This window comes from Herpailurus yagouaroundi, unplaced genomic scaffold, assembly GCF_014898765.1.
Source record: "Herpailurus yagouaroundi ecotype Mexico unplaced genomic scaffold, PumYag 185, whole genome shotgun sequence".
Lineage (NCBI taxonomy): Eukaryota > Metazoa > Chordata > Mammalia > Carnivora > Felidae > Herpailurus > Herpailurus yagouaroundi.
The window spans coordinates 19,613,326-19,625,574 of record NW_024412416.1 but is presented as its reverse complement, the minus strand read 5'-3'; the positions used below and the strand labels follow the sequence as shown (position 1 = coordinate 19,625,574).

Below are 12,249 nucleotides of genomic sequence, written 5' to 3'. Positions count from 1 at the left end.
CCGCCCCGCCCGGCTGGCCACGCCCCTCCTGGATGGACACACCCTCGCTGTGATAGGCCGAGTCTCAGGACCGGGTCGCGCCGCGATTGGCCGGGGCTCAGGGACGCTAGTCCCCGGAGCGCCACGTATACGGAGGGGCGGGCCGGAAGGCGAAGACTCGAGCTGACGCGGACCGGCCACCTAGGGTGGCGGCGGCGGCCATGGAGCGCGACGGGCAGCAGCTGTCCGCGCGGCCGGCCCTGGAGACAGAGGGATTGCGCTTCCTTCACGTCACGGGTGAGTGGCCCCGGGTTGCCGGTTGGTGCCACCAGCTGTCCTGGGCGCCGCCATGTTTGGTGGGTCGTCCTCCGCTGCGCGCCCGGCGGGGCCTGGGGAGGCCAGGGGAGGCCTGGCTGGGAGCCGGTGGCGGCCACGCAGCTCCGGGCGGCTGGCCTGGAACGCGCGCCGAGGCCCTCTAGGAGCTGCACTCCTCCTGGCTGCGCCGTCGGGCCCTTTTTTGCGCCAGTCCTTTATGCGAAGCAAGCCTTTGTGGCTTGCGTTACTGGGGCCACTGGGCCCTTGGCATTTCATTCCAGACCTCGCTTTCGTCCCCCATACCCGGCGCTGTATCGGCCCCCACGGCCACCCCTGTCTATAAATTTCTGAGGTCCGAAAGGCCTTTGCCCTCCTGAGTCGGATCAACATCCCTCCAGACCCGTCAAAACCCGCTTTCCCGTGCTCTCCGGACTTGCCCTCCACCCCCGACTCTCCAGATGGTTGAGGAGTCCCTTCTCGGTGACCCCCGAATTGTACTCGCTTCTATTTTAACTGCCTACTTGGGAGGCCATTTCCTCAGCTAGACCCGGAGGGATTCGAGGGCAGGAGCTATGCTTCCTTTGTCTTTTGGTGAATTTTATGCAAAAGTCCACTAGCAATATATGTTTTTTTTACTTTCTTGAAAACTGTTTTCTTTTCAGTGGGCTCCCTGCTAGCCACCTATGGCTGGTACATCGTCTTCAGCTGCATCCTTCTCTACGTGGTATTTCAGAAGCTTTCCACCCGACTCAGGGCCCTGAGGCAGAGACAGCTGGACCAAGCTGCGGCCGCAGTGGGTTAGTGTCTGATAACAGAAAGGAAGGTGGTGGCTTTACACCTCTTTCTTCTAGCATTTAAAAGTTAGTCTGTTACCAGGAGTAAGAAGGTCTTGCTTCTAATCTGCACGAGAGGAAAACCATTTTATGTTTCTGCAATTGATCTTGGGGAAATGTGCAATAGGTTTTTTAATTTCAGAGATTGTCATGGGATGGAAAACCTGCTTGGTGGTGGGTAGGGCACTCCTGCATATCTTTTAATGGTTTTTCATTTAGGGGATGGATTGAAATGAAAATTTCACAGCTTCTCCATACTTGGGGGTCTACCTACTAAATTTCTAGAACCATTGTGAGCGACAAGAAATGCAGACTTAGTTCTTCATATCCATCACATTTTGATTTTCACAACTTCCTCATCAGGTCTGCTTTCAAGTTACATTTGGCTGTGGCAAAAATTTATTTAGCCTTTTTGCTAGATAGAAACTAGTTTCTGAGGACATATCTAAATGATAAATGTTCAGGGGCACCTGGGTGGCTCAGTCGGTTAAGTGTCCAACTTCGGCTCAGGTCATGATCTACCGGTTCATGAGTTTGAGCCCCACATCGGACTCTGTGCAGACAGCTTGGAGCCTGGAGCCTGTTTCGGATTCTGTGTCTCTTTCTCTCTGCTCCTCCCCCGCTCACACTCTGTCTCTCAAAAATAAACAGTTTAGGGGCTCCTGGGTGGCGCAGTCGGTTAAGCGTCCGACTTCAGCCAGGTCACGATCTCGCGGTCCGTGAGTTTGAGCCCCGCGTCGGGCTCTGGGCTGATGGCTCAGAGCCTGGAGCCTGTTTCCGATTCTGTGTCTCCCTCTCTCTCTGCCCCTCCCCCGTTCATGCTCTGTCTCTCTCTCTGTTTCAAAAATAAATAAAAACGTTAAAAAAAAAATTTGTAAAAAAAAAAAGAAATGTTAAATGTTTGGGGAATAGCAGCATAATTAAACAGATAAAAATCATTCTTTGGACTCCCCACAGTTACTGAGAAGAGAGAAAAGCACACGTTGTGACACAAAAGTAGTCATTAGTGGAAAGACTTAGAAATGTCCTTTACTCAAACATGCCTCTCCTCTTTCCCACGAAGCCCTGTGGTCCTGCCATTCTCTCCATCTTTTTGATTATTGGCTGTACATCCAACAACAAACTACAAATTACAGTTGTTCATCTTGCATAAGGTGCAGGATTTCATCAAGAGGGTGGCAGTGATGTTAGGAAACTGCTTTCGTCACCCAGTATAGCCCTCTTCATGGCGGAGGTGCTGGCAGTGTGAAATCTGTCTTACACTGGGAGAGCAGATCTATGAGATGATGGGCATTTTTAAAAAGAACTCGTTGTTTTCGTGAAGCACTGCAAAAAGTAAATGTGCAGCCCAAAGTGTTATGTTGTGCTGTTGTACGATTTTGTTAGGAAAATCAGGTTTAAAAACTCCACACTTGATTTATACTGAGAATGACCTGATAGTTACAAATGTTACCAAACTTCATATTTCTATGAAGTGGAATTGTCATTTTGTTTTGTTTAAGATAAAATTCCAGGGGCTCCTGGGTAGCTCAGCCAGTTAGTTATACATCTGACTTCAGCTCAGGTCATGATGTCACAGTTCATGAGTTCGAGCCCCGCATCAAGCTCTGTGCTGATAGCTCAGAGCCTGGAGTCTGCTCCAGATTCTGTCTCCTCTCTCTCTGTCCCTCCCCCAGTCACATTTTCTCTCTCTCTCTCAAAAATAAATAAATACCTAAATAATTTACTTAAAGGTAAAGTTCCAGCCATTCCTACCACTGCATATGCTCCCTTGACTGACCACAACATTTTAGTCCATTTTATGTGGATTCAATTAAGTGGGTCTTTTCCCACTACTGTCTAGGTAGTGATGATTGCCTATACTTTTGTATAGTGCTGATTTGAACATACAGTTCTTTGTTTTTTTCTTTATTTTTTAAAATTTATTTATTTTGAGACAGAGCATGAGTGGAGGAGGGGCAGGGAGAGGGAAGGAGAGAGGATCCCAAGCAGGCTCTGGGCCTTCTTCACAGAGCCCAACGTGGGGGTTGAACTCACGAAACTGTGAGAGCATAACCTGAGCTGAAATCAAGAGTTGGATGCTTAACTGACTGAGCTACCCAAGCGCCCCTGTTTTCTTCTTTAAAAATTAGCCACACCCCTGTGTCCTTGCCCTTTGGTGATCCTTGACATGGTGGGCTGAGTAGATGAGCAGATAGAGAACTTAGCTGAATATTTATAAAATTCTGCTTTGTTTTATAAACCAAATAAAACAGATAAAGCTGGGGAGCTCATTTCCATTAATGCTAACTGGAAGGATGTTTCTTTTCCATAGAAACAAGGGTAAAGTATCTAAGGATCATTACCTCTTTGTGGTATAGATCTGGGCCAGGTAAGTGACGGCTAATGATCAGACAACTTTATCTTCTCCTGGTTGTCTTCTAGCATTCTGGTCAGCCTGGAGACTGGGTGTCAGGAGGTGTCCAGGTTGTGGAATGGAATTTTAGGGTGCCCCTCAAACCACTTCTGTCTCAGTCACTGGGCTGTGCCAGGCTCTCTGACTTGGAATTGCTGGGGGAGCCCAGGCATAACACATTTCTAAAGGGTTTCTGGTGCCCTGGATATTTAACTAGGGCTATGAACTATGACAATAGGACAATCCTCTGCCCCCATAAGCAGTAAAATACATGCAGAGCAATAGAATTTTTGTGTAAAATCCATGTTTTTTTGTATTGTCTGACATCTGTACTTCCATATCCTTCTAATAATATGGACTCTCAGGAGTTTCTTTTTTCTCAAATTGTTTCTGACATTTTAGAACCTGATGTTGTTGTTAAACGGCAAGAGGCTTTAGCAGCTGCCCGTTTGAAAATGCAAGAAGAATTAAATGCACAAGTCGAAAAGCATAAGGAAAAACTGAGACAGGTATGAACCGGTTTGAGTTTGAACATATGGTCTTAAGAAATAGTTGGAGGCTTAGTGGGTAAAAGAGTGTGTGTGGGTGTGTATACACACGCTTGCCTGCATGGCCTCCCCCATTAGGGCGGGTACTGGGAACAACTGGTTGTGACAGAATCATTTCCACTTAGCATCTGTCAGCGTGCTTTCCTTGTGCAATATCTTACGGTTTATGGGGAAAAGACTCCTTTAAAAAAGATGTCTTTTATTTACCTTTTTGCTTTTCAGTGGTTTCCTCACATAGTATTTTCACCCAAAACGGTGTATCAGGGTGCCGTGGCACTGGACACACGGGGTACACATTCAGCTTCTTCCTCCATTGTCTCTTTCAAGCCATGTATCTCATATGAACTAGCTTGGTGGGGCCACCTTCGGCAGATGGAAGGAGAGCCCAGGGACGGTGGTGATGGGCTCAACCCAAGGGTGAGAAGGAGAGCAGGAGATGGAGTTTTGAAAGCTTTTTTACAGGTTTGGTTGGGGAGGGGGGAGGAGAAGGGGAGAGGTGGTAGAACCAAGGATGCGGTTGGAAGTGACCTGAGCCGGCAGGGGATTGTGCCGCCCTTCATAGGTGCGAGACCACCCACCAGATTGGACCCTGTCTGTAACTGAAACGACCAGGTGTGGACTCTGCTTTCTGAGAAGTGTCAGTCCAGATGTTTCTGGGCCCCCCTTCATCCTCCCAGAAGGAAACCTCTGCTGGCTCTAAGGCAGCAGAGCAATAGGTCTTCCTGTCAGCTTTGCCTGTGTCTCTGGTGTTTCCAGGGTCATGTGCCTTTCTGCCACTGCTAGTGGCTCTTGTGGTTTCTGCCTGGTCTCCCCAGCTTGGCTGGAGCCCAGAAAGAAAGGGTAGAGCAGGACCACACCTGCTCCACACATTCCTCCTCCATGGTAACTCTCTCAGCAGACTTCTGTGTGTAGTTGCACATTTCCACTAAAAGCAGCCAGTAACCTAGAATGTACTAGCACATTGCTGTTACTTAACTTTTTAAATCACATAGAGTAAAAAAATTCGAGATATAAAAAATCAATACCATGAAAATTAAGTTTCTCATTTTCTTGTTCTACCTGCTGCTGCCCAAGCATTCTCTGTTAGGATTTGTAGATATTTTTTCCAGAAGTACTTATCCATATATAAACACACATAGGAATTTTTTATTGAAGTGGCAGCAGAGTATACATAAATGCCATTTTTGAGCATGTTTTAGTTCTTTTAGTTTTTGAGCCAGTTTTGAGCATATTTTAGGTTTTTGCTCTGCCGATCTCAAACCATGTAATTATTATTGTTCCTAGAGCCACCGAATAAGTTGAATTCCTTCTGCATGTCAGAATGGATGACTTCAGGACCTGAGTTTTTTGTGTGGTGTCCATGAGATAGCTTGATCGTTTATGCAGTTTGCCGATGCAGCTAAAAATAATCTTTTTAAAAGATCACTTTTTAAAATTGCAGTCTGAGCCCCCGAAAATTGGGAAAGGGACAAAAGCTTGTGTTCAGTGTTCAGATTGTTGTAGCACATGTGGTTCTGTCTCGTGTACTTCACAAACATAATAGTAATAATCAACTGACTGAGCCTGCCTGACCCACAGCTAACTGCGCTCTCTTGTTTGTAGTCTCAGGATTTGTCAACTGAGTCCCATCCTGGCATTCTCTGTGTCAGCTAGGAGTATAGAATAGATGATTTCCTCCTTGACTTCTTGTATCTGCAGACAGCAGAAGCATGGGGAGACAGGTATTTGGGGTTAGCAGCAAGGGGCTCTGAAAGCCATGGAGGAATTTTCTGGATATGTGATTTCTTAAGGCATCTTGTCACATACCCTTGTGACATCACAGTGTAACTGGAACCAGAATGAACAGCAGTTTGGGTCTGGATTCCACTGGGAATGGGAAATGTAGCGTATGTAAGCTATGGTACCCAGTTACTGGCAGAAATGTTGTTCTTCTGGGAGTAGGAAGCAGAGGCAAAGGCCCAGGGCACCGTGTTCCCACCCTCCTCAGGTGCCTACTCACTGTAGGATTACAAGCTTTCTCAAGTGCTCATTGTTGTGCACAGTTTTCCACCAAGATTAGTTTTTCCTTATGTTTCCAGTAGTATTTGACTTTCAAAGCACTTTCAAATCTTCTCTCATTAGATCCTCACAGAATGCAAAGCAGAGGGATTAAGTGATTTAGGTAACATGGCCACATGGCCACAGAGCAGGCCTGCCAGCCACGCTCACCTGTTCCAAGTCAGAATTCTTTCACATGTCCTCCTATGGGCAAGTTTCAGGAGAACTGATCGGTATTCATTTTTCCATGATGCCTTTTGCTTTCTTTAGTAAAGTTTCTGTTTGTGAGTTAAATTCCTACCACTAGATGACAGCACTGTTATTAACTAAAGAAAACACAGGTGAAGGTTTGGTTTGAAGGACTTTTAAATTAGAAAATTGTTGGGGTGCCAGGTGGCTCACTCGGTTGAGCGTCCAACTCGATTTCAGTTCAGGTCATGATCTCACATTCGTGAGTTAGAACTTTGCATTGGGCTCCGCTTTGAGCGTGGAGCCTGCTTAAGATTCTCTCTCTCCATATATGAATAACCCAACGCTAATATCATCTTCAATGGGGAAAAACTGACAGCTTTCCCCTAAGGTCAGGAAGAAGACAGGGATGTCCACTCTCGCCACTGTTACTCAACATAGTATTGGAAGTCTTAGCCTCTGCAATCAGACAATACAAAGAACTAAAAGGCATCCAAATCAGCCAGGAGGAAGTCAAACTTTCACTCTTTGCAGATGACATGATATTCTATATGGAAAACCCAAAAGATAGCACCAAAAAACTGCCAGAACTGATTCATGAGTTCAGCAAAGTGGCAGGATATAAAATCAACGCAGAGAAATCAGTTGCATTCCTATTCACCAACTATGAAGCAAGAGAAATCAAGCAATCGATCCCCCTTATAATTGCACCAAAACCCATAAAATACCTAGGAATAAATCTAACCAAAAAGGTAAAAAATCTATACACTGAAAACTATAGAAAACTTATGAAAGAAATTGAAGAAGACACAAAAAAAATGGAAAAAGATTCCATGCTCCTGGATAGGAAGAACATATTGTTAAAATGTCGATACTACCCAAAGCAATCTACATATTCAATGCAATCCCTATCAAAATAACACCAGCATTCTTCACAGAGCTAGAACAAATAATCCTCAAATTTGTATGGAACCAGAAAGGACCCCAAATAGCCAAGCAATCTTGAAAAAGAAAACCAAAGCAGGAGGCATCACAATCCCGGACTTCAAGCTATATTACAAAGCTGTAATCATCAAGACAGTATGGTACTTGGCACAAGAACAGACACTCAGATCAGTGGAACAGAATAGAGAACCCAGAAGTGGACCAACAGACGTATGGCCACCTAATCTTTGACAAAGCAAGAAAGAATATCCAATGGAATAAAGACAGTCTCTTCAGCAAGTGGTACTGGGAAAACTGGACAGCGACATGCAGAAGAATGAACCTGGACCACTTTCTTACACTATACACAAAAATAAACTCAAAATGGATGGAAGACCTAAATGTAAGACAGGAAGCCATCAAAATCCTCGAGGAGAAAGCAGGCAAAAACCTCCTTGATCTTGGCTGCAGCAACTTCTTACTCAACACATTTCTGGAGGCAAGGGAAACAAGCAAAAATGAACTACTGGGACCTCATCAAAATAACAAGTTTCTGCACAGCTAAGGAAACAATCAGCAAAAGTAAAAGGCAACCGACAGAATGGGAGAAGATATTTGCAAACAACATATCAGATAAAGGTTAGTATTCTATAAAGAACTTATCAAACTCAACACCCAAAAAACAATCCAGTGAAGAAATATACCAAAGACATGAATAGACACTTCTCCAAAGAAGACATCCAGATGGCCAACCGACACATGAATAAATGCTCAACATCACTCATCATCAGGGAAATACAAATCAAAACCACAATGAGATACCACCTCACACCTGTCAGAATGGCTAACATTAACTCAGACAACAACAGATGTTGACAAGGATGCGGAGAAAGAGGAACCCTTTTGCACTGCTGTTGGGAATGCAAACGGGTGTGGCCACTCTGGAAAACAGTATGGAGGTTCCTCAAAAAATTAAAAATAGAACTACCCTATGACCCAGCAATTGCACTACTAGGTATTTATCCAAGGGATACAGGTGTGCTGTTTCAAAGGGACACATGCACCCCAATGTTTATAGCAGCACTATCAACAATAGCCAAAGTATGGAAAGAGCCCAAATGTCCATCGATGGATGAATGGATAAAGAAGATATGGTACACACACACGCACACACACACAGTGGAGTATTACTCGGCAGTCAAAAAGAATGAAATCTTGCCGTTTGCAACTACATGGATGGAACTGGAGGGTATTATGCTAAGTGCAATTAGTCAGAGAAAGACAAATATCATATGGCTTCACTCATATGAGGATTTTAACACATCTCAGGAGGCAAGGGAAACAGACAAAACAGATGAACATAAGGGAAGGGAAACAAAAATAATACAAAAAACAGGGACAAAACATAAGAGACTCTTCAATATGGAGAACAAACTGAGGGTTACGGGAGGGGTTGTGGGAGGGGGGATGGGCTAAATGGGTAAGGGGCATTAAGGAATCCACTCCTGAAATCGTTGTTGTGCTATATGCTAACTAACTTGGATGTAAATTTTAAAAAAATTTTTTAATAAGTTTCTCTCTCTCTCCCTCTGTGTCTCTCTCCTGTTTGCATGCCCTAAAATTAAAAAACAAAAATTAGAAAATTGGCACAGTTTGCGTTTTCTTTGAGGAAGATGACATCTTCTGAATTCATTCTGTAACGTGTGATTCTTCCTCAGCTTGAAGAACAAAAAAGGAGACAGAAGATTGAAATGTGGGACAGCATGCAAGAAGGAAAAAGTTACAAAGGAAATGTAAGAAAGCCCCCGGAAGAAGATAGTGCTGGGCCTTCTACTTCATCAGTCCTGCCGAAACGGAAGTCTGACAGAAAACCTCTGCGAGGAGGTGGTAAGTACCTAACGTTAAAGCATTTTGAGCAATTATGGCATATATTTACCTTTTAAAAACAAGGTTCTGTTTCTTCCTTTTGTTGTCTATAAACTGAGGCTAATTCCGAAGTTTAGGATTATGGAGATTAAACAGAAGAAGCACATACCAAGCCCCCCATACCCCTGGCAGTCACCAACCTGGGGAGCCCTCTTACCCAGTGTCCCAGGGCAAGGATGTGGGTGAAAATCCTGCTTTCTGAAGGCCTGTAACCTCCTTGGCCTCAGTGTCCACTTAGTAAAAAAAAAAAAAAAAAGTAAACCTTCAATAAGTTGAAAGGGAGGTCAGTCAAGGCCCCAGTGAGTGGAATGATGGCACTCGTATGTCTGCCCCTCCCCTGCTTGCACTTGCCTGCACATGTACTCTCTCTCTCTCTCTCAAAAGTAAACATTAAAAAAAATTTTTTTTAACTTACCTTGCTGGAAGGATATTTTTCAGAGCAAACAGTGGTGATACTTAGGAGAGGAGTGGAAATCGTAGAAAATGTAATGCATGATATTGCTATGTGCATGGTATCTTAGTGTTTCCATTGATCCTGAACTAGATGCTCTCTGACTAGCTTGGTGTGTTACAAATAAGGAAATTGAGGCATAGGGAGTTATTGCCCAAAGATGCCACAGCAAGTAAAGAGCAAAACCACCTCAGTTAAGGTCTCACTGGCCTAAAGCCTGAACACTCAACCCAGTTACCAAATGTCCATTAACTTTGGGAAGCTAGTGAGTTTGCAGGGTTAAGAATGAGGGCAGAGTACATAGATTACCCATTTCTCACTGAGAACAGCAAGTTCTGTTCTGTTTTGATTTTTTTTTAATTTATTTTCTGTAGCTTGAACAGTCCTTATTTGCATGTATACATTTTATTTACTTATTTATTTATTTTAGAGTGGGAGAGTTAGAGCGCAAGCAGGGGAGGAGCAGAGAGAGAAGGAGAGAGAGAATCCCAAGCAAGCTCTGTGCTGTCAGTACAGAGCCTGACTCGGGGCTCAATCCCATGAACCATGAGATCATGACCTGAGCCAAGACTAAGAAATGCTTAACTGCCTGAGCCACCCAAGCGCTGTTGAATTGTGTACATTTTGTTAAGCACTATAATAGGGGCCTCCATATATTTAAATCCAGCCATCTTGAGAGGTTTTTTTGGGCAAATTTGTTGTTTGTTTTGGGGAGTTTTCATATGTTTGAGGAGTTGAGATCAGGAAGCTGGATGGCTTCTTTTATTCCCAACCGAAAGTCAATTCAAAGTGCAGTCACAGAATAAAGTTATTTTTTTCACATGGTAGCTAAAAGTTTGGTGAAAATGTCCGTGAGAATAGAATCCATAGCTTTGTAGTGCTTTGCATGTGAGGATCACGATTTTATGTTTGATACAGAATGTTCCCAGTACTGTTTTGCTTCCTTTCTCTCATCCCAGGTTACAACCCTTTGTCTGGTGAAGGAGGTGGAGCCTGCTCCTGGAGACCCGGACGCAGAGGCCCGTCAGCTGGTGGATGAGGCTAAGAATCTTGTTAGTGTCGCTTTTGACATTAGCAAGATGAATCCGTAACCCTCAGTTCAATTGCCTTACGCACACTTTTCACAGTGACTAGCCAAGGGGAGTGGGGTTTATTTCTGATCTTAACTACACCTGCATCTTTAATGGTCGAAGTCCGCAGAGGTTATAGACCTCACCACTAGCAGTAGTGACAGTTGGTCACAGTTCACTAACTGTGAACACAATGAGTGTGTTCATTGATTTCATGAGTTATTGCTAGTTGGTAGATAAGACCCTCCAGGTGACTAACAATCTTGAGATGAAAGAGACTAGTAATGGTTCTTCAAGTTAGAAGTCCTTGCTGGTAGGACAGTCTCTGTGACAGGTTGCGTTGAATGATGTCTTCCTTGTAAATGGTGAGCCCACCAGCGAGGATTACTGATGCAGACAGTTGATGGGGTTGTTTCTGTATATTTATTTTTATGTACAGAACTTTGTTAAAAAACCTGTAAATATTAAAAAAAAATGCAAAGAACATTTTTAGCATCTTTATTAAATTCAAGGAAACTTCTTTATGAACTTGAATTTGTCAAACATTAAACAGCTTTTTATCATCCCACAACCTCCTACTATTACTCATTTTCCCTCCTCATGATTTCTCTCCTGTGGTGAGCATGGCGCATGACAGCTACAATGATTCCCAGAGTTGGCAGACCCATTGGGGTTTGTCCACAAAATCGGGTGCTTGGAGTGGAATTGCTAAACCAATAAGATAAACATCTTGTCTAGAGGTGTCTCGAGGGCCATCCAGGTTTCTAAGGGCCCTGTGGGTCATTCCCCTTGCATGATGACTCCTTCTTAGCTCGTGGGCTGGATTTGGCCTGTGTGCTGTAGTTTAGAGCCTGCTGTCAAGTGGAGATATCCTAAGAAGGAACAAAATTAATCTTCAGAATTAGCCGGGAAAGTATCCTAGAGTGGTCTCATATATAAATTAGCCAACATTCTTGAGTTGAGTATCTGATATATGTGAAGTATTCTGTGGTCGTCTTCCTTGATATAAAGAAAGGAAGAAATACATTCTGGTTTTATGGGACTCACAGTCTCTTGGGGAAGGTTGGGGAGAGCAAAAACAGGACACTTGAACAGCGTACTTAACAAACAAGTAGGTTGGGATAGTCAAGACTAGAATTTGAGTCTGGAGACATTTGACTTAAATTTTGGGTGGGGGAGGGGCACCTGGGTGGCTCAGTTGAGCTTCGGACTTCAGCTCAGGTCATGATCTCACAGTTTGTGAGTTCGAGCCCCACATCGGGCTCTGTGCTAAGCTCGGAGCCTGGAGCCTGCTTCGGATTCTGTGTCTCCTTCTCTCTCTGCCCCTCCCCCACTTGTTCTGTGTCTGTCTCTCAAAAATAAATAAAATATTTAAAAAAATTTATAAAAGAAAATTTTGGGTGGGGGATACCAGGGGTTCCAGACAGAAGAGCAGGCCAGTGAAAACAAGGTTGGGGTTTGTGAGGTTTAGGAGATCCCAGTTTCCAGTTTGTAACCAGATTGGCTTTTTACCAGTATAGAAGCCTTACAGCATGGGAAGTTTCACACTTGGGTTAAAGTATTTTATCCAGATTTGTTTACA

General features: G+C 44.1%; 1 protein-coding gene across 1 annotated transcript; it reads left to right on the top strand.

The window, feature by feature from the left end:
- The first annotated feature begins 131 nt into the window (after nucleotides 1-131).
- On the top strand, nucleotides 132-11,233 carry SELENOS (selenoprotein S). The gene is made up of 5 exons (XM_040493811.1): nucleotides 132-276; nucleotides 957-1,091; nucleotides 3,925-4,031; nucleotides 8,939-9,107; nucleotides 10,557-11,233. Exons 1-5 carry the CDS (start codon nucleotides 201-203, stop codon nucleotides 10,634-10,636), a joined length of 567 nt encoding a protein of 188 aa, XP_040349745.1. The 5' UTR covers nucleotides 132-200; the 3' UTR covers nucleotides 10,637-11,233.
- The last annotated feature ends 1,016 nt before the right edge of the window (nucleotides 11,234-12,249 follow it).

What these genes read in the sequence shown, in the direction of transcription:
- SELENOS (XM_040493811.1), top strand. Translation starts at nt 201, where the DNA reads ATGGAGCGCGACGGGCAGCAGCTGTCCGCGCGGCCGGCCCTGGAGACA. An exon ending in GCGCTTCCTTCACGTCACGG is followed by an intron (nt 277 to 956) that starts GTGAGTGGCCCC and finishes TTTTCTTTTCAG; the next exon opens with TGGGCTCCCTGCTAGCCACC. An exon ending in ATAAGGAAAAACTGAGACAG is followed by an intron (nt 4,032 to 8,938) that starts GTATGAACCGGT and finishes ATTCTTCCTCAG; the next exon opens with CTTGAAGAACAAAAAAGGAG.